The sequence below is a fragment of the Malurus melanocephalus genome, unplaced genomic scaffold (assembly GCF_030028575.1).
Source record: "Malurus melanocephalus ecotype Western Australia unplaced genomic scaffold, MMel_1.1 scaffold_251, whole genome shotgun sequence".
Classification (NCBI taxonomy): Eukaryota; Metazoa; Chordata; class Aves; order Passeriformes; family Maluridae; genus Malurus; species Malurus melanocephalus.
In genome coordinates, this window is record NW_026623483.1 from 329293 (window position 1) to 349329 (window position 20037).

General features: G+C 48.0%; 2 protein-coding genes across 5 annotated transcripts in view; one reads left to right on the forward strand and one right to left on the reverse strand.

Annotated features, from left to right (window-relative positions):
• The window catches only part of MYBBP1A (MYB binding protein 1a), a 56892-nt gene extending 49506 nt beyond the window's left edge, over positions 1 to 7386 (forward strand). The window contains exons 25-27 of the mRNA XM_057375505.1: positions 4486 to 4587; positions 5691 to 5815; positions 6273 to 7386. Of these exons, the coding sequence (XP_057231488.1) occupies positions 4486 to 4587; positions 5691 to 5815; positions 6273 to 6807 (762 nt within the window). The 3' untranslated portion in view covers positions 6808 to 7386. The remainder of the gene's footprint in view (positions 1 to 4485; positions 4588 to 5690; positions 5816 to 6272) is intronic.
• A 7068-nt stretch (positions 7387 to 14454) lies between these two features.
• SPNS2 (SPNS lysolipid transporter 2, sphingosine-1-phosphate) overlaps positions 14455 to 20037 on the reverse strand; it is a 130869-nt gene continuing 125286 nt past the window's right edge. For all 4 annotated transcript variants that reach the window (XR_008965941.1, XR_008965942.1, XR_008965940.1 and 1 more), the window contains 2 exons: positions 17825 to 17871; positions 14455 to 16058 (listed from right to left, as the gene is read on the reverse strand). Coding sequence is in view for 1 of the 4 variants with exons in the window: in XM_057375489.1 (XP_057231472.1) it covers positions 17829 to 17871 (43 nt within the window). In the remaining 3 variants the exon portion in view is untranslated. The remainder of the gene's footprint in view (positions 16059 to 17824; positions 17872 to 20037) is intronic.

Sequence of the window (20037 nt, forward strand, 5' to 3'; positions counted from 1 at the left end):
GTCTGGGCTGAGTATGTCCCCAAGTGGTTCCTGTGAAAGGGGCAGAGGTGCAGGTGGGTGTGGATGTGGAGACTTCAAAAACATTGCCTGGCTTCATGTAACAGCATATTGCCATCTCCCTTGCAGAAGTTGGGCACTGGCTGGGATGCTGACTTTGGTCTCTAGGTGCACATACACCACTTCTGCCGAGTGACAGGTTTCAGGGGTTTTGGACTTAAAACTGAGCTGTGCAATTGTAACTACCTGCYGGCACTCTGTCCTACCTGTGTGACTGAATTACTGCAGATATTCACCTCCTGTGCTCCGACTGACTTTTTTTACACTTGGTGAAGATGGWGGAATGCTGTGAAGTGCAATGTGACATGGAACGAAGATTGATCCTACAGTGGTTGGGATATATTCATGTGTGATACAGGAATGAGGGATATAATAAAAACCACTGATAATGTTAAGATGCTGGCAGTGTGYAGTTCTTGTAGAAATCCGAGAAGCAGAGAACTTTGGATCCAGGAGTGCCCTCCAGGAATAGCTAGAGGCTTTTGGAAGCCKCATGTCTGACATAACAAGACAAAACCATCTCTGCCAGCTGAATCCATGCAGGGTAAGGCAGGAGCTGTATTGCTGTATTGGCTTGAGATGATATGGGAGTTCCAGCTGTGAAAGCTGCTTCCATAGCTTTTCCTTTTGGAAAATGACCTGCCCAGATCTGCTGACAGCTCAGATGTACAGGCATGATTAACCATCACAGGTATTGCTGAGCTGGAACTRGAACTGAGACATCCTGTAAAATGGGACTGGCTGTTCCTGAAGCAGCAGAGTAAGAAAAGTAGAAAATGGGAGAAAAGCAACATAAATCAGTAAGTGATGCCAGTGTTGCTGCTGGGTATAAATCTTGTGATCTCTCTGTTTTTACTATTGCGTAATTGGGTTGTGTGACCCTTGGGTTGGTRATGCTTTCAGAGGGCAGGGAGAGAGGGAGTTGTATACCTCTGGAACAGCACATGGCAGAGAATCACAGAACAGGTGGTTAGACAAGTTCTTCTGGGTTTTCCTTTAACCCTCCACACTGACCTGTAGCAYAGCTGGAAGCAAACCCCTGCTTTGTGCCTCAGTCTTGCCATGTAAAACAGATCCTTACCAGCCTTGTGCAAGTGTTTGTGATCTGATCTGTGTTTGAGGCACTCCCAAGGGTGCTGCAGAGGACTGAAATACTACTTCTCTTTTTAAGGCATGTTTGCCGTGTGTTGCAGTTTGCCATCTGTTACATTATAGCTTTTATTTTATGATTGGATTGCGTACATTCCCAGGGTAGGCCTGTAAAATGATTGACCTCTGCAATCGGGGTGGCAGAGGGGATTTCATCTCTTGGGGACCTGAGTGAGGGAAYAGAATGAAGGCAATGGTCAGTATCCTACGTAGCAGAAAGTTTTATAATTACTTGAGATTAAGTTMTATAAATACTTGGGAAAGCTGCTTTTGACTTCTGTTGCCGTTGAAGAGGCTTGGGATCTCATTGTCTGGGAGCCATTTCCCCAGGCTTGCCAGCCYAAAGTCAGCTTCTTTTACATAACCAGAGTGAGTGCAGTTGTGTTGGTGTCTCATACTAACACAAACAACACAAATCCCATGGAAGCAAATGCTCCACTCTGTATTCCCTGCTGGWACAGGGAGGAGGAGAATGAAGCAATGCCCTGTCAGAGATACCATCTCATTGAATGCTAAAGGGAAGTGCTCTGAGTGGTGAGATCAAGGTAGTAAGTGACTCTGGGCTGAGCAGGAACTGGGCTCAAGTCTTTAAGGAGGTTTGACTGTTTCAACCTACTACATACTGAGGTGGTGGTGGTTTTGTGCTTTAGTAGCAAATTTGTTTTACACTCTTTGTAGCAGAAGGGAAAGGGAGAAGGCATATTTTGAGAAACAATAAAAATTTATCTGAATTCAGCTTCCTTAAAGCTAATCCTTTCTGCTTCTGGGTTAGAGAAAATTGTGCAGTCTGTAGGAATGAATTATCTGCTGCTTCTTTCCTGCTCCTTTGGCTTCTCCACTCACCCTCCTTGTTCCTTCCTGGTCTTTGAGAGCTGTTTTAAAGTGATCCKTTTCAGTAGGGAGCTCTTTGTTTGCAGAGCATCTAAATTGTACCAGTTTGCTTCTGGCTATTTATACTGGTGGAACGGTGGTTGTGTTTCCAGACTCATGCACAACACTGCTTTTAATATGRATGTTTAGTCACTAGACCAGTGATGTTTTCCACCTCCAGCTGGGCCAGCAACTGTTTTTGTTCCACATGAATTTGGTTGGGCACTCCGCACTAGATGCATGTCCCAGTTTGCCCAACACCTGAAAACTTGTGTACTGCTGAAAATCTGCCCCTCACGTTTTGTGTCAGAGCTACTGAACTTTTCTGTTGACTTCAGTAGGATTTATTTCAAACCCTTCAAAGCATCAGGGACGCGAGAACAGGCAGAGTCAAGCCAGCGTGATTTAAATGCAGTTGTCTACATCACTCATATACAGTGAAGAGAAAATGCAATTTATTTTTAACACCTTTTTAATTCTAGAGTGTTTGTATATTGAAAAGATGAAATGACAGTTGATTTCACTCTGGCTCCATCTCACAGCACTGGCCCTGATTCTTCTTGTCCTGAGGAGCTGACAGTCCAAGCTGATTTTCTCTTATTACTGTGCACAACTTAGCAAAATAAGGTTCTCAACCTAATAGCCCCCCTCAAAAAGCTGATTTAACAAGGAATGACTGTTAGCCTGGCAATATTTTGTCCTTCAAAWTGCAAAGAAAATGTTTATGTAAGTCAGTCTTTTTTGTTTATTATTATTTTTATTATTAATAGTAAGCCTAATAAATGGCATGTGCCTGACCCATGGGGTGTTATATCCTAAATGTGAAGATTTTTTTTTTCCGATCACACACCCTATATTTGTTTCTCTTTTTACCTGGGAGACTTTAGAGCTGTGGAATTGTGTGACCTTGTAGGTTAATGACAGCTCTGGAATAGAGTTGCAGTGCATCTGTCTATATCAGGAGAGAGTAATTAGCAAGTTATTGATAGTCAGATGAAGYTGCAGCTTGAATTCCAGCCAGCAGAATGGCTTTCTAATACAGGGCTTGAGTGGACCATCCTGAACAGGARATAACTGTACCTTTATTATTTAAAAAAGATACTCCAAGGGTGTGGAGCCTGTGCAGATAGTGAATAATTCTACTTGAAGGCTGCTGGTTTTGCAGACATGTTACCTTGTCTCCCCATTTTTTATGCYGAAAGTGTTCCCTATGCTCTTGCTGGGCATCATTATTTTTCTGTTGCGAGTGTCATTACTGAAAGAACTTGCTTTGGGGAATAGATTTCTCACTTCTCTGAGTGTCTGCAAGGTTTTTTTTATTTTGTTTGCCAACTTTATGCTCATGTAGATGGAGAATAGTTTGCTGAGTCCTTAAATTGCTTCCAGTCTGATTGGAATACAGATCTGGGAGTGACCTTCCACTGCTGGGTACGGGTTTGGGGCAGGGAATTTTCATCCTGAGTAATTGAGAATGTGGAGCCTGGGGTGGACTTCTCCCTTTGGCTGGGTTGAAATGTCCAAATTGCAAGGAAGGGAGGGCTTGGCGACAAGTGCAGCCTTCTCTAGAGGAACAGTCTTTGATGGGACATGCCACTGTTCACAGCACATTCGTCCCTGCAAAACCTATTTCATATCAGTGTGGTGCATGTGGGGTTTGCTGTGCTGAGAAACAGGGTGGGGAGGAAAAAGATCATGTAAGCAGGGATGAAGGACCCTGATGCAGAATATCAGTGCCCCTGAGCCATTGGGCCCCTCTTTGATCCAGCTGCCTTTTTATGACTATTTTCTGCCCTTTTTGTAAATAACTGGCTTTTATTTGACCTGTCTTTGGAGTGATTTTCCTCTAAGCCAGACCTTTCAGTGTCTCAGAAACCTTGCAGTACATAGAGAGAACACAGGGGAGATTTTCCCCTCAGTTGTTTCAGTGAACTTAAATTTGACAAGCCCTGTTCTGGGCTGGCACATGGGATTTCCTGTGCATGAGTCTTAATGGATTTTTGCAGTAGTGCTTTATGTGGAAGTCCCAGCTCCTGCAGCTGAGTAGCTGTGGTCCCTCAGGTGAGTCTGGCAGCTTCCTGGCCTTCCCAGGGCCGGGTCAGGGATTATTGTACCTCTTTTTCTCCAGGTAAACATCTCCAGTTGTACTTTATCTTAGGAATCAGGGACAGGAGCAAGGTTGTGCCTCTGTAGTAATTGCTTGCTTTTATTTTGTCCAGTTGTTTCTTAATTAACCTAGGCATCAGGAGCTTTCAYCAAGTGCCTTTCAGAGTTTGGTGGAGTTTGTGTTCCAGAATTACTTTGCTGATGGGTGAATCCTGCTATTCATTACTTGTTTTCTGATTTCTCCTGTGGAGTGTGATTTGTTTTCCCATCTAATGTTTCTTCTCAATCTTCCCTTTTAATCTGCAGTGTTTGAAAACACTTGGAAAACCCATGATGAAGGCTGAGAAAGAGAAAGTTGCCAAGAGCTTGGARCTGTTGAACTTTCTCCTTAAAACTGTGACAGGGCAGGTGAGTGTGTGACCCAGTAGATGGCCAGTATGTTTTCCAAGTATCTTTTAAATGCTTGGGTTTTGCCATGTGATTGCTACATCCCACCTCATTTCCTACCAAAAGTCCCCCTAGAGGGAATACCTGGTTGGATCYGAAGAGCCCTCCTGTCTGAAGGAGTGATTTGTACCTGTTACGAGCTGATCTCCAGGGGCTCATTGAAGAATCTGTGTTCAGCAAATACTTGTGGCATCTCCTTTCTCAGCAGCTGAAATACAACCTGGGATGCAGTGAGGGTGGGTTTTGTCTCAGGTGATTACTCTTTCCTCTCTACTGAATGCCAGAGATCCTGATTCCCCAAAACAGACTTAGTAGCTTTAAGAGGAGGAGTGAAACTTTGTTCTGGGGCTTTGTTTTCCCTAATGAAAAATTACKTTTTTGAGCATGAGAAGGTTTTCTATAGGTGACAGAATATGTGTCTAATGTAGTCTTATTTACTGGAGGAAAACACCACAAGTAGCAGAATTGCTGAAGCCCAGTTTCCTACTGATGAGCCCTGAGCTCATACCACAACCTGTTAGGTCTTTGTGAAGATCTAACAGGAAAGTGGATGGAGAAGAGAGATTATTTCCAAGGCTGTTGTAGCAGTTGAGTAACTTTTGAAACACCCCTTTCTGCCTGGTTTGACTGAGATTATCCACTAGRTTACAGAAGAGGGTGCCAAATCTTYAGATACCAAATTGAAAATGCTGCTGCTTTTCTCCTGGATGGGTACATGGTCGTGTGTCTTCTTTTCCCTGCTCCCATCCATGGACTGAAAAGGAAAAAGGACTGAAGAACCCTCCAGTCCTTTTTATGCGACKACAGTTCTGTTAGACTCATGCCTCTCATGGTAAAAATTTAGGTTTTCAAGCAAACCCTGTACCTGATGGTGTGGTGTGACTCAATAGTTCTTTGCCCCAAACTGAAGTGGTGGTACAAATGGACTCAAGGCAGTGGCTTGGAGAAGCCAGGCAGGATTGGTAATTCCTGCCATAGCCTTTTGCTAAGGATGGGCTGTGCCCTGCTGCTGACAGCACCCTCCTGAGCTCACTCTGCAGATTGCCTCTACTTGCCCTTTGCAGAAGCTGAACGTGAACTTAATGGAGGTGGAGAAAGTGCTGCTYACCCTGAACCAACTGGAAGACATTGGGAATTCACCACGGCTCGACTCTCTCTACTGGAATGTCATGCGCTGGCTGAATTACACGTATGTGTGCTTGGCATCCTGCATTTTGCCTTGTCTGGGGGCCTGCCTGCCTGTCCTGCTTATGTACAATGATATGGGGAGATGGGAAGAGAAAGGAAGTCAAGGCAGTGAGCCCAGGATGGAGTCAAAGTTAAATGGAGCTCTTTGCTTGGTGGGGTTCAGACACTCAYTAATGCTGGTTTGGAATAATAGCGGGCTCATTGTTCTGTGTGCTTACACATCTTGGGATTGGTCTTTGATGGGAAACAGGACTGATGTGTCTGATACCTGATCATGTGTGGCCAGTAGGGTAAGACAGCCAGGGAGACATTACCGCACCTCCATGGATAACGCTCATCCTCATCCTGTGCTTCCTGCATCTTTCTGCTGCTTCTGCGTGTTGGTGGACTGTCTGTCACATGGATCACACTGTTCCGTGGCTGTAAATTAAGTTGTCCTTGATTTTTTCTCTCTGCAGGAAGCCCAAGAAAGAGAAGACAGCCAGTAAGCCTGCACAGGGAGCGGAGCTGCTTAAGCGGAAGAAAAAAGGCTTCCTGCCAGAGACCAAGAAACGCAAAAATCGCAAGAAARGCATCCAGGAGAATGGGGTGGCACCTGGGGAAAATGGAGAACCAGCAGCCCCAGAGGAGCAGCCCCTGGGAACAGAAACCCCCAAGCAGAAGAAAGGCCTCGTGCCTGGTGGCAGCAGAAAGAATCTGAACAAGGGGGTCAGGGTGAATGGAGTGATGGAGGCGGATGGTGGAGCCTTCCCCACTGCTAATGGAGGAGATGCTGTGGCTGACAAGAAGAAGAAGAAGAGRAAGAGGAAAAACAGAAACAGAAAAAGAAAAGGTGAGGCAAATGATGAAGCTGAGCAGGTTCCAGCTGCAAAGAAAACCAAGGGGAGTGTTGTCCAGGAGACTCAGGAGAAACATGGCAGAGCCACCCAGCGGAAGCAGGACAAATCCAAGAAAAAAAGAAAAGAGAAAAAAGCTCCAGTGCTGCGGGAGTAAAATCATGGACTCACCAAGATGCATGGCTCAGTAGACTGTTGAAATATCTTTTATATCTATAGTTTTTATGCTTTCCATGACTTTTAAATAAATCTTTCATGATGCTGAGCTCTAAAGCTGTGGATCAGGCTTGTATGGAGAATTCAGCCTAGAGCACAGAGAGCTTCAGGAGATTACATATCCTCCAGGTTCTGGGAGATGCCCACTCTCTCTTCATTTGCAGTGCCAAAGAATCCTGTCTCTATGACTTCCCAAGGCAGAAGTGAGAGGCTGGTTTGGATTCCCTGGGGAATTGGGGTGGGTGTAGGTACTGCTGAGTTAATGTGGTCAAGCCCTGTGGAAGATTCAGAASTAGCTCCTTAAGCTCAGCTTTTCCAGTGTGGGAGATGCAGCCTCCRAAATGCCTGGGGTTAAATGGGTTTGCACATGCAAACTCTGGGGTCAGCTATTTGGCCACTCTGGTATTGTCAATAACTATCATGATCTGGTTTCCTTGGCTTTTTGCTGCTGGGTGCAGGAGGGGTCATGGCCYCTGTGGTAGTGCAGAGACATCAATAAATCAGTGAAACAATTGAAATGGTTGATTGATTGGCCACTCTGCCAGGCCAGCAGCCTGTGTGCAGCCATGCAAAGCACCTGGAACAGCAAGCCTGCAGCAAACAGTCCGGGAAGGTGACTGGAATTGCATCTGCTTATTTATCCTCAGGCTCCCGAATGCTGGAATGCCATCATCCCTTTGGAGAGTGCCAGGACTGGGTTCTGCCATGTGCAGGGTACCCAGTTGTTGTTGAGAGCTAAAGCTCAAGTGTTTGWAATGCTACTCATGTTGTAGTTGCTGCTAAAGCCTCCCTTGCTCCTCCTCACCTGCTGAGCACCCTGCTCCTGGATGCCAGAAATGGGTGTTGGTGCCTGGGCCTGACTCCTCCCAGCATCTGAGGGAGCAGTGCTGGGTGATGGTTGGWCTTGATGATGTTAAAGGTCTYTTCCAACCTTAGTGATTCTCTGAAGGCCTCAGTGCTCCTTCCTCCTGCAGAGGAGTTTGGTGCTGGCTCCTGGCAGAAGCTGCTGCTGGCAGAGGGAAGGGCCTGGAGCAGGGCTGTGCCTTTGGCACTCATCCTGCAGGTGGGTCTGTACCAAGAGGCAGAGATAAGGGCACTGGAAATGTCATATTGCTTTTGGAGAGAGTAAGAGAAGAGCTGCAAAGGACTGTGTTTGCCCTTGGCTATTTATCTGCCTTTGCGATGATTCTCTGCTCAAATGGCACAGAACTCCTGGGAGACAGCAGCTGGCAGTGGCACAGACACATCCCACTGCMGAGCCCTGGGGAGGTGCAGCTTCCCCTTTCCCTGCCCCAGCAGCGATCCCCCAAGCTGAGCTGCACATCCAGGGTGTGTGCTGTGAGCAGCAGGTGAGGGCTGGAGTTTCTGTGCCCACAGTTCAGCAGAGCGTGTCCTCTGCCTGCCTTTCACTTCCTGCCTCCACGGCTGCCTGCCTGGGCAGTTGGGGGAGGCAGGACTGTGGTGGTGCCCTGGAGGACACAGCTCTTGTCCATGAGGAGGAGTGGGCAGGCTCTGGACTCTCTAAGTCAGGAGCCTTTCAGACACTGGCACAGGTTGGGCAGGAGGTGAAGGGCAGCTCTCCTTGTGCACATTGACGACCTCTCCAGTCACCCTTGATGACTGTTGGCCTCCAGCCTCAGCAGGGTTTGCAGAGCTCCCCAGGCAGCACGGAGATTTGGGCTGCAGGGGTGGGGCCAGGACAGTGCAGATCAGACCTTGAGGACGTGGCTGGTTCCTGCTCTCTGTGCTGCTCCCACGCTTGTCAGAGCAATTCAGGGCTGGACTCACCCTGCTGGACCTTTTCTCCCAAAGCACTGATTCATCTAGAGGTGGCTGTAGGCTTTTGATTGGAATAGCTGCTRTTGCAGCCTGCAGAAGAGCTGCAAATTTCTGTTCCCAGGCAGAAGGTGTTGGGAATTATTGCCAATCATGTCTCCAGGAAAAAAGGTGCCTCTGCTCCAAAGAGGTTCGTTGGCACTGGGGACGCTGCCCTGCCTCTGCCATTTACTGCTGAAAGCTGGTTCATTGCCTCATTAAAACCTCAATCCCAGCTAAGCCCCTCCAGCTGTCCCCTGAGTGATGACTTTTCATGTATTAAGCAAATGAAGCACACRGGAGGCTGGCAGGTCAGGGCTGTCCGTGTTTAATGATCCAGAGGGGCTCCAGAGGGGACCWGGGGCTTCAGATCTGAGCTCTAATGATTTCTTTCTCTCTGTGCATATAAGTAGGACATCCTGGGATTTTGTGCTACTGCTKTGTGGAACTGGAGGAGAAACAGCAGGCTGGTGAGAGCCTGGAGTGAGCTGGATGAGAGGGTTCTCTCCAGGCAGCTTAGGGAGGGAACCTCCACCTGCCTGCAGAGAACACATCTGTGGCACCCACAGCCAGCACGCTGGGTAAGTCCTTGCCCATGTGAGGACACAGAGCCTGGCTGAGCTGCTCTGGGATACCTGCCAGGGTCACTGCAGCAGTGAAAAGTTCATGTGGATCAGCTTGGCACCGTTATTTCTGGAAGGGCAAAGCACAAGGCCAAAGCGGTGCCAGCTCTTGTTCCTGACAGAGGGATGGCCACTGGGTAGTGCCAGATGTCAGCTGTCAGGCTGGAGAGGTTGACTTGTCACTGAAACTGCAGGAAAAACAAAAACMCTCTTAGCRACATTTTAGTATTAGGAGAGTCAAGGCATTATTTTATTTCTGGTCAGGATGTGCAACAGRAWGTTTCATCCACACATAGTCCRRATATGCAGAGAAAATTATTCCATGAYACATTSATTTTACAAGATTTTCYYCAAACTTTATACAGTCAAAACCCATAGAACTTCGCTRGTTCAATGTTCATTGGTCCAACATTGCATAGTTCTCAGTATTTGGTTTCCTRTTGRATCTTGATTTTTTTGCCTCTGATGCTAATTAGGTTCTCATTCTTACCTCTCTTTTCCCAGACCAGGTGCCTCTGACCACACCAGGGGTGAGGTTTGGAGCTGATGTTCTGTTCATGGCCACTGATGRCCGTTGATGGTCACTGATGGYCACTGATGGCCGTTSATGGTCATTATCTTTTGTGCTGYTCCCAGTCTGTTGCAATGTTGAGTTCATCAGATCCCACCTGGTGGAAMAGTGCCCTGGAARGAAACTTAGAATTTCTTTTCCTGAGGCAAAGGCAAACAAAGCTCCTGACTAAAAAAATTTTTAAACTGTTATATTTTCCAAAAGATTTGACCTCTGCCTTCTGTGTTTATCAGTGTGTTCAGTCTCCAGGACTTCCAGAGTGGTCAAGGGGAAAAAGGACAGGAGAGCTGCAGGGCAAGTAGCATTTCCCTAACAACTCTTTTGCCAATTAAATTACCTGACTGTAGGCTGACTTTGATGCACAGCTTATAGAATGCAGTCACTAATCCACCAAGTCAAATTGTGTTTCCCTGGCACTTATTTGGGCCTTTTAGCAATCGCAAAGGTTTCATTTTACTTGATTCATGTCCTGTCTGTTGCTCGACCTTTAGGGCTCTAGAGGAGCGAGCATGTTTTGATTTAAATGAAGCCTTTTCTTAGTTGTCCTGGGCTCAGAGCTCTTTGGCAGAGCTCAAGGGTTGTTCTGATTGCAAGAAAACAGCCACAGGCCCTGGGTACTAAGCTGAGGAAGGAAGCAATGCTGTAGACTGGCCAAAGCCTGGGACAAATCCAGGCACATGGAGCCCCRTGAGGGTGGKGWGGCCTTGGCACAGGGTGCCCAGAGAAGCTGTGACTGCCCAATCCCTGGAAGTGTCCAAGGCCAGGCTGGACAGGGCTTGGAGCAACCTGGAATAGTGAAGGTGTCCCTGCCCATGGCAGKGGGGTAGAATTAAATGGTCTTTATGGTCCTTCCAGCCCAAACCATTCCATGATTCTGTGATTTCTGATGTAATATCCTGAATGTCATACAGAGATTTTGCTAGGCATTCTGGGGTRCAGTGTTGGACTTGCTCAGGAGAGGTTATCAAGCAATCAGCACTCTTTGTACAACATGATAAATGTAAATACAGCAGTGGCACCAGGGCACTGCAGCACAAAGAGCATCAGCTTGYACACTCCAGCTCAGGAGAGGGTCAGGGTGGTCACCCTGTGCCAGCCCATGAGGCTGTTGTTTGTCAGAGCATGGGTGGCCCTGTGAGAGCTCTACAGAGAGTGAGGGAGGGTTTGTGAAGTGGGGACAGAGAGTGAGTGTGTGGGGTTGCACACACACACACTGGCATAGCCATGATCCAAACCTGGTGTGAACAGCACACTCTTGTTAGGAGTGCTTGATGGATGGCAGCTAAAGCTGCTGAGCTTCAAAGCTTATCTATCTGCTGGAACATCAGAATTTGGAAAATTATTCTTAATCAAGTCATTTACAAGAATGATTAAGCTGAGAGCCCTGAAAAGCGCAGACAAAAGGCCATCGGGGTGATTTTTTAAGTGACAGAACTTTTGCTTTTACGGTGTCCTGGCCTGGACACTTGCCCTGTGCTGAAGGAGAAGGACACTTGAGGGAGGCATTGCAGGGTGCTGTGGGAGGGGTCAGTAGAGCGTTAGACACCCATGTGTGTGTCACGGCAGCCCAAGGCAGAGCTGCAGGGCTCCTGATGCAGCTGGATCAGCCCCTTCACTCCTTTTTTCCACAAGCTAGCATCCTGTGAGGTTGGTGGGCATGGCTGCTGCAGGATCACTGGAGAAAGGCAGCCTTGATGCCCACTGTGGGACCACTTGGGAATTAATTTCCTGGCTYCCTGCCCATTTTCCTGAGCACCTGACCCATGGCTCCCACACACCACCCATGTTSATCAGTCTGCCAGCCAGGTCCTTCAGCTGTGCTGTGAGGCACCTAAATGGGGCAGGAGCAGGACCCCACCTGTGTGCCCACCACTGACTCCTTCCCCAGTGCAGGAGGTGTCTCTTGGAGGGGCAGAGATACCACAAGACTTGGGCTGGAGGGAGGGGTCTGGACGCAGCTCCTGGCTCAGGGTCTCTGTCTCTGTCTCTCTCTCTCTGTGGGGAGGAGGAGGGTGGAGCTGCTCCTTCCTGTGAGGAGAATTCGCTGCCACTGCCGGAGTCCAGCCCTGTACTGCTCCTTCCTTGCTGTGGGTGAGTCTTTGCTCGTGGGAGCAGCTGTTGAACTGGGCCCTTACTGACACCCAATTTCACTGGAAAAGGACCTTCACCATCCACTGGGGTATCTCAAGGGAAAACCAGGGACCCCAGCCTCGTCCCCCCTCCCAGAGGGATCTCCCTGGCTGCAGCAGCAGCAGTTGTGGAGAAGCCCGGCTGCCACTGCCCAGCCCTGTCATTTTCTGCCGCTGCCTCAGACATTTTCCTGACACTCTAATCCAGCACTCCGTATCCACCCAACTCCTGCAGCCCTGCTGAGGCTGTGGAGTTTCCTTTACATCGTGTTTGTCACTCCAGGGCTGTGCCTGCCTCTGCCATTGAAGCACTCGGAGGTTTCCGCYATCCCGCCCTCCCGCCATTCTCCCGGTGAAGGAGACGCGGCTGAACTCGCGCCACAGCGCCCCCTGCAGGCGCGGCGGAATCATCGCCGGGAGCCCCCAGCGCCCCTGCCGGCTGTGACTGGAACTGCACCAAAGGGGAAGGTGCTCGGCAGCTGAGAGAAGGCTGTGCGTGGGTCTCTGGTTTTGTTTGTTGTTGCTGCCGTTGTTGTTTTGTTTGCCTGATTATACATGTACATACTAGTAAAGAACTGTTATTCCTTTTCCCATATCTTTGCCTGAAAGCCCCCTTAATTTCAAAGTTATCATAATTCGGAGGGAAGGAGGTCATGTTCTCCATTCCAAGGGAGGTCCCCTCCTTCCTTGGCAGACACCCGATTTCATACTTTGACTGCCCCAGTGCTGATGCCAGTTGGATCCAGSTCAGAGGGAAAAGGAGGCTGTAACCCAGCACCTTCCCTGTTCCTGGAGTTATTTCTCAGTGAACTCCTGGCAGGCTGGTGTCCGGGTAAGACCTTCGCAGCTCTGTGGCTGCTGAAGCTTGGAACAGCCTTATCCCAGGGATCAGCCGTGCAGGCAGCAACCACAGGAGTGCACAGCCAAGAGGTGACACAAGAAAAGGAGCCAGGAGGTACATTTTAAATACTTTTATTTCTTAATTTACATAAAGGTATATATTTGGCTTATCTTTCTTTTTATACTCTGTGATTCACAATCAATTGCTCTTAAAAAATAAAATAGTCATTTGCTTCTGAAAGAAATCAGAAAACTATTTTATACTCCTCCCTTGTATAACAAGAAAATATACTAATACTCCCGTACATCACATACAAAAAGTGATTGTAAGTGCTGGTTTACCAAACAATAAAGCAAATGGAGAAGAAAACRAGCAGTTGGGACGGAGGGTGCTGGGAGAACTCTGCTTCCCAGAGCACAGCCAGACATTTATGGGATTTAGTCATTCTGACTGTAAGGAGAGAGTTGGCAGCTTGCTGCCTTTTGGGTCATTTTCTTGCCTCTTTAGGTAGGTTCCATWGCCTCAGTTTCCCACACTGTGTACAAACCACCTCGTTGCCAGTGCAGAATCAGCTGGAGGGAGTTAATGCTTTAAAAAATCTCCTTTATGAAGTGGAGTAGAAGAAAACTCTGGTAATTAACTGAGGGGCAGCTGGAGCCTCCCTGGTGCCTCTGAACACCTGCACAAACCCTGGTGAATGCAGAAAGGAACTGGAAGGAGCCTGAGCCTCCCTCTCTTAGGCTGGAACATGTGGGAGCAGGAATTCAGGGATGCCTTGGTGCAGGTAGGACTCATTTCTCACTCCCTTGCTTGCTCCCTTCACTCTGTCCTTGTTTAAACAGAACCCACAGCATTTTCTTCCTGTGCACTGAGGATAAAACCRAGCTCTGACAGAGACTGGGGCCTGCACAAACAAGGGCTGCCAGTGACGTTACAGAACACTTCAGTTCCCTTTTCAGTGTTGACTCCTGAGAATTAAGTTTAAGGAGAATTCCTAATCTCTGAACCTTAGCAGAAATGTTCCATTTTGTTGACAGCAAATGCTACAACAGAGAGAGCCTATCAGAAAAGCAATTTAGGAAATGTGGTTAATCTTCTTTGGTCTCTGAGATGAAATGACTGATTGTTGGGTTGCTTTTTGTTTCTTTTTAAACAGCTTAAATAGGAATGTCTTAATGGGAATCAGAAATTCATGTGCCTTTAAAGCCAAATGTTTGGTTCCCAGACTACAGCRGCTGTATTTCCCCTCTGAGTGTAAATAGTGGCATGAGGTGGGAAGTGAAGTATTGTTTGGGATTTGCTTTGCTTTGCTTTGTTWTTTCTAGCACCTGCTTGCCCAGGCACTCGAGGAACACGTCTGGCTCTGGTTCTTTAGCCAAGTCTTAGAGCTATTGTTAAGGTATTTCAGGTGACAGAACCCTTGCAGAGGAGTCCTGTGGGGTCTGGGGAGGAGGAAAGGCTCACGGGCTTGTAAGAGTGGCCAGCCTGGGCAGGGAATGGCTCTGAGGGAGCATSTGGGATTACAGCCACCTCTGCTGCAATGCTGTGCTGTGGGTCCCAGCACGTCCTGGCAGGCAATGGGAAATAAACCCAGATTTACCAACAGCACCCAAGTGATCTTATGGCACATCCAGGACAGCAGCTCCCTGCCTTAACTCACATCCAACCCCCCTCTGGCATTGCCTGAGGTGATTTAGTCTTCCTTGGAGTCCAAGTGCAGCCCCTGGTCAGCCATGAGCACAGGAGTGAGGTGCCTTCCCCTGCTCCAGTTGTGCTGAACTGGAGGGGGATCTGAACTGTGAGAGAGGGCTCAGAACAGAGGGAGTGGGGGCTCCCTGTGGCAGTGCCCTCTCTGTGACAGTGCCCTCCCTGTGACAGTGCCCTCGCTGTGGCAGTGCCCTCCCTGTGGCAGTGCCCTCCCTGTGCCAGCCTGGCCCTCTGCAGGGTCTCCCTGTACTCCCCTTCCTCCCCCATCCAGCTGACACAGCATAAATTTGGCTTGTGGAGGTCAAGTGCAGGAAACAAGACTCCAGTGGAATGGCACTGTGACATGCTTCTGCATTTGAGTCTAACCCAGCTCAGGCACTGGCCTTGTCTGAAAGCTCTCAAAAAGCACCTTTGTAAGGGTACAAGTGACACCCCAGTGACAGGCTCTGGGACAGGTCAGGGTTGGGTGTGCAGRAACCCAAGCACTGCCCCAAAGGCAGAGTGTCAGCCACCTGCTTTGGAATGTTGACAGGGAGAATTAGCATTGACAGTCCAAGTGATATGGTATCATGTAAACAAAGCACGAGGTCACTGGCACAGCAGTATTGCACTCCCAGGCCCAAGGTACAGCCATTCAACAAGGTGGATTTTGTTATTTCAAAAGCCTGTGAACCTCCTAGGCAAGGCTGAATTTAGCATATGGAAAACTCTAGAGCCCGTAGGGATTTCTGTCCAATGTTCTTCTGGGCCTTTCTGTGACAACCACCAGCATACCCAGTGCAGTGAAACTCTCTCCTCTGTCCCACTGCTCAGTCTCAGTGATAGGTAGGTCACCCACTGGAAATTTTCCTGTGGTGCCCTTGCAGGCCCTGGCACCAGGGCACTGAGAGGGGGAGAGCTGTGGACGTTATTCATGCCTGCTATGGTTGCACAGGTAGCTCCAGATTTCTAATATTTAAATAAAAACTGTTTATCTAAATATATATATATATTTCATCTAATGTCTTCAGCAGAGATAAAGCATCCTATAACATATTTAAATAAAAAATAATAATCTGGATTGAGCCTTCAGTGTCAAAGAATAGGTGATGAACAGGTCCCAAGCTAGTGCAGTCCGTGGGAGTGGGAGTGCTGGCAGAGCAGCAGCATTCCATAGGACACCAGCTGCCCTACAAACAGTGTGGCTTCATTGGCTATAACTAAAACAATTTACACAATCTACAGTCGCTCACTTGGGCAGCACTTTCTGGGTCCAGTGGACAGTTGGTTTCCATGCTCAGGGGACCCTGTGAATGTCCTTGTGCTCCAGAAGTTCCCGTGTTCCCAKCTGCTCATCTCCTGGTGCCTGACCCTGCAGGCTGCAGCAGTGGGGGATGGATTTAGTGCTGGAGARCCCCTCTGGGATGTGGAGCTGAAGGATCCACTGGTATCCAGTACRGGAGGGCTTCGAGCTCGAGATTGGTGGTGTGGGAGCAGCAGTCCACGTGTCATTTCCTTCACTGGCAGCTGCAAATGGAACAGAAGGAGGTRGTTACTGGGGATGGATTGGTGATGGTGCACCCCGGCTTTGTGGTGGGGGCCAGATGAGAAACCCCTGGTTGGAAAAGCCTGCCCATTGTGGAGGCAGCACTTTGGGATGTGCTGTAGTCATTTGGAACAGAAAAAAATGCACTGTGATCCAGGCCCAGTCTGCTCCAGGACATGAGCAGCAGGTGTAGCTCCTGTGTAGTACTTAAAGGCAGATGGGTAGCTACAACTGCTCTTGGTGCAGGCTGGAGCAGCTCAGCACATTACAGGCTCCATTTYTGTAGACTGTTTTTGACCCCCTCAGCAAAGGGGGACTAAAGCAAAGAGGGACTGCCTCGTGCCTTTAATTGTCATTTTTGAAACTGCTGTCCCTTGGAGAGCCCAGCTCAGGTGTCAGCCCGGCCCAGCTTAGTCTGCTGCTGACAAGGCAGAGCAGGCACTGCTGGTGGTCCATGCTGGCTTTAAGGAGCATGTCAGCACCTCWCTTCACTGCTGAGGTAACAGTGGTGGCCTATCTAGCAGCCAACAGCTTTCCTAGATAACRGGGCAAGGATAACCAGTTCTCTCACTGCAGGATTTCCTGTGAGAGCGCCTGTGCTTCATGTTATGCAGGAAATTGCCCCTGACCTTAAAAATCAGTGACTGCTGCATTACAGAAAAATTCCCTATAATGGTGCCGTGGTTTCTTTCAACCTGTATRAAAGTGAACTAAAAAAGAAAAGTGCAGTGAAAAACGTTGCTGTGCCCAGGACCCAGGTGGTCACTGGTTTATAAGGCAAGTTTCAGCAATAGCACCAAGTATTTCCTCCCAGTTTTGTTGATGGCTTTTTTTTTAAAAAAACAAAACAAAACAAAAACAACTTTCTCTAAAAGCTACTGATAAATAATATTGTGTGAGTACACACCCAGCCCAGAGCCTGCAAGCTTCAGACAGCCCTATGCCCGAATCYACTCCCCTCTGTGGAAATAACACATCTGTTGTGCTAGAGATTGTATTAAATCTTTTCCCTCAAAAGGCCATTCTGAAGTGTTGCATTGAGCTCTGATTTTCTGATTAGTCTTTCAATGCATTTAATTTATGGGAAAGAAATCTCCTCTKCAAAAATTTGCTTTAATTAATTTTGGCTSCAGTAAAATGCTGGGAAGTGTTTATCACTTGTGGTGGCTCCGAGCGGCAGTGCTGTGGCTGTGGGGGAGTGATAAGGACAGCATGGGCACAAGGGACAGGGTGGGCAGCAGGAAGGGGACGGTCCCTCGGGCTCGGTGCTGCCTCCYTGGATTAAGGGTCACAGAGGGGACAGTCCAGCATCAACCTGCAGGGTCAGGTGCTGCCAGGAACCACTTCCTGCAGAACGTTTGGACTATGCCAGGAATTGTGGTTTGATAGCAGTCCATGTTTGACCCAGAGCAGGGCAGAAGGATRTTTTGTGAACACCAAAAAGTTTTAAGTTCTGGCCTGGAACAGTCACACTGCTGGTGATCAAGGGGACATGGGTAACTTGGGCTTTTCTGCTCAAAGGAAGGGAGCCTCAGGTTCTGGAAGCAACTCCATACTACAAAGAATGCTTGAGTTGACTCATGGTTTACCTGTTCTTGATTTGCTCTGCTTTGGGCTGAGCATGGCAGAGGTGCAAACCAGGGCTGGCTAAGGAAACTTCTCTGCAATTCATAAGGAAAGAAATGGGCTGACAGGGGTTTGGAGCAGAGGGGTAGCTTGAAAGCTACTGCTGGTTTGGGTCACTCACCTTCTCAGACTTTCACAGAGGCTGGTGGCATCACGAGGTGATTCACCCTGGTGAAGGGAAAACAAAAGTGATATGTGAGAGCTGCAATTAGAAAAGAAAYGGATTCTGAATAACACACCAGCCTGCTAAATCCAGGTTTTGGTTACTTAACAGTGTCTGAAGGAGTGGAACATAAATAACTGTCCTGCACCATGGTACAAAGCTAAAACCCTCTGACACAGRGGTGCCTGATAGCAATGCTGACAATGGCTGGAACATGCCAAGTAACATTGCTGGCACTAATTGACCAGGATTTGGGAAGGTCCCAAAGGCATCCAGACGTAGCAACTATTTCCCTAACCCAGTACAAGATTGTACAGTGAATGTTGGTGTCCTTCAGCTTAACAACACAAATGTAAACAGCCACCATGGATAAAAATTAAATTAAGAAAAAACCGAGTTGTGTTTCAGTTTCCAGCTCCTGAAGCCCTGCTGCTATCCCAAGCACCTGCTCCTGGGTGATGGATGGCGTCTGGCAGGGACTGCAGTGTCACCAGGCAGGAGCTGTCCTGCCATCAGGGCAGCAAGGGGACAGCTCCTGTCTGCTCTGTGGGACTCAGGGACAGCAGCAATAGTCGTATAAAGTCCATCCCTTGTACCTGCTGCTTCTTGCAGTACATGTCCTGAAACATTAACTCAGCAGCAGCTCCTCTCCTGTCCCCTCCCACACTGTTCATGTTACTCAGGGACAGGAGTGAGTGCTTTGACTTCAACTAAGAATGAAACTGCCCCAGCAGTGGTTTGTACCTCTGCTGTCAAAGGCATCTTTCTGCATCAGTGAAACCCTCAGACAGGTGCACAGGGGGCAGCACAGAACTGCCACTGCCCGAGGCCTGACAGGTGAGAACTTCTCAGGAAAAACCATTCTCCTTTGGACACACTGAAACCCAGTTGTGGCTCTTCACCACCCTTTGTACCTGATCCAGAACACTTTTTTTGGCTGAATTGGATTCAAACATGTTCCAGGATAAAAACTGAGCAGTGCTTARGGGACACCTTCCAAGAAATCACTGCATCAGGAACTGGCCCAGTTCAGCCCACAGCTCTTAACATCACACCAACCCCACAGGYCTCCAAGAGGTATGGAAATCTCTGTGCTTTTTATGCCTTTCCAGGCTATAAACTGAAACACTTCTGATACAAGAGCTGACCCAAGTTTCTTTGTGCAAGTCCCATTCTTGGTAACCCCACTGGACTGGAAATTACATTGTATTGAATATTGGAATTGTGCTTTAGTAGCAGAATACATCAGAGGAAATTACTTGGGAATGCTACAGCCAACTTCAGAAGCAGGAAGAGAGCTATGGAATGTCACAAAACTATCACAGAACACTAAAACTCCAGAGCTTTGAGTGAGCCATAATGCTTGAAAATCATGTCCCTTGCCCCATCATTGCATGCTTTTGGAGGATACAGAATCTATACAGAAAAAGTTTGTTTTGCCATGACTTTAGCAGAGAGAACCCACCTGCATTGCTGACACAACCATAAATAGACATAACTTTCCTGTTTGTATCACAGTTCAGCCTCCTATGGGATAAAATGTACCTCCCTTTTATTTTAACACGTTTCTCTCAAGTTCTGCTTTATCTCTGTTTCACAGATGGGAACACAGGCCTGGAGGGGCTAATCCTGAAATGCATTTGGAAGATTTCATGGGAAATTAGACCGCACATGATTTGAGAACCTGCTGGGGAGAGAAATGACTTTCAGGGATCACACAGGAAGCTGGTGGGCAGGAGGAGGAACTGAAAYAGTCCCCAAATTTGAGACAGTGCCTCCTCAGTCCCTCTGAAGCCCTGTGCTGCAGACAGTGATCACTGCCACAACTGATGGCAGTGGGGCTCAGCTTATGGGTCAGGTGGGATTTTGTTTACTTTTGTTAAAGCAAACCCACAAACAACAAATTTTAAACTCTCTTAGGTGGCAAAATCTAGTATATGGGCCTAAACTAACAAGGCTCAAGAGCATCYAAATCCCTGATTAAGTCCCACTTGCCTTTCTAACAATGATAATCCCACATTGAATGGATCAGTGATCACTGGCTCCTAAATTGTTCTGTTTTCTCTGCAGTGTTTTCTTAAGATTGTGAATGTTTTCATTCCTTGAAGAGAGTAGGGTGGGAACCAGTGTGTTGTTTCCCAAGGAGGAGGAAACTCACTCAAATTGCCTTT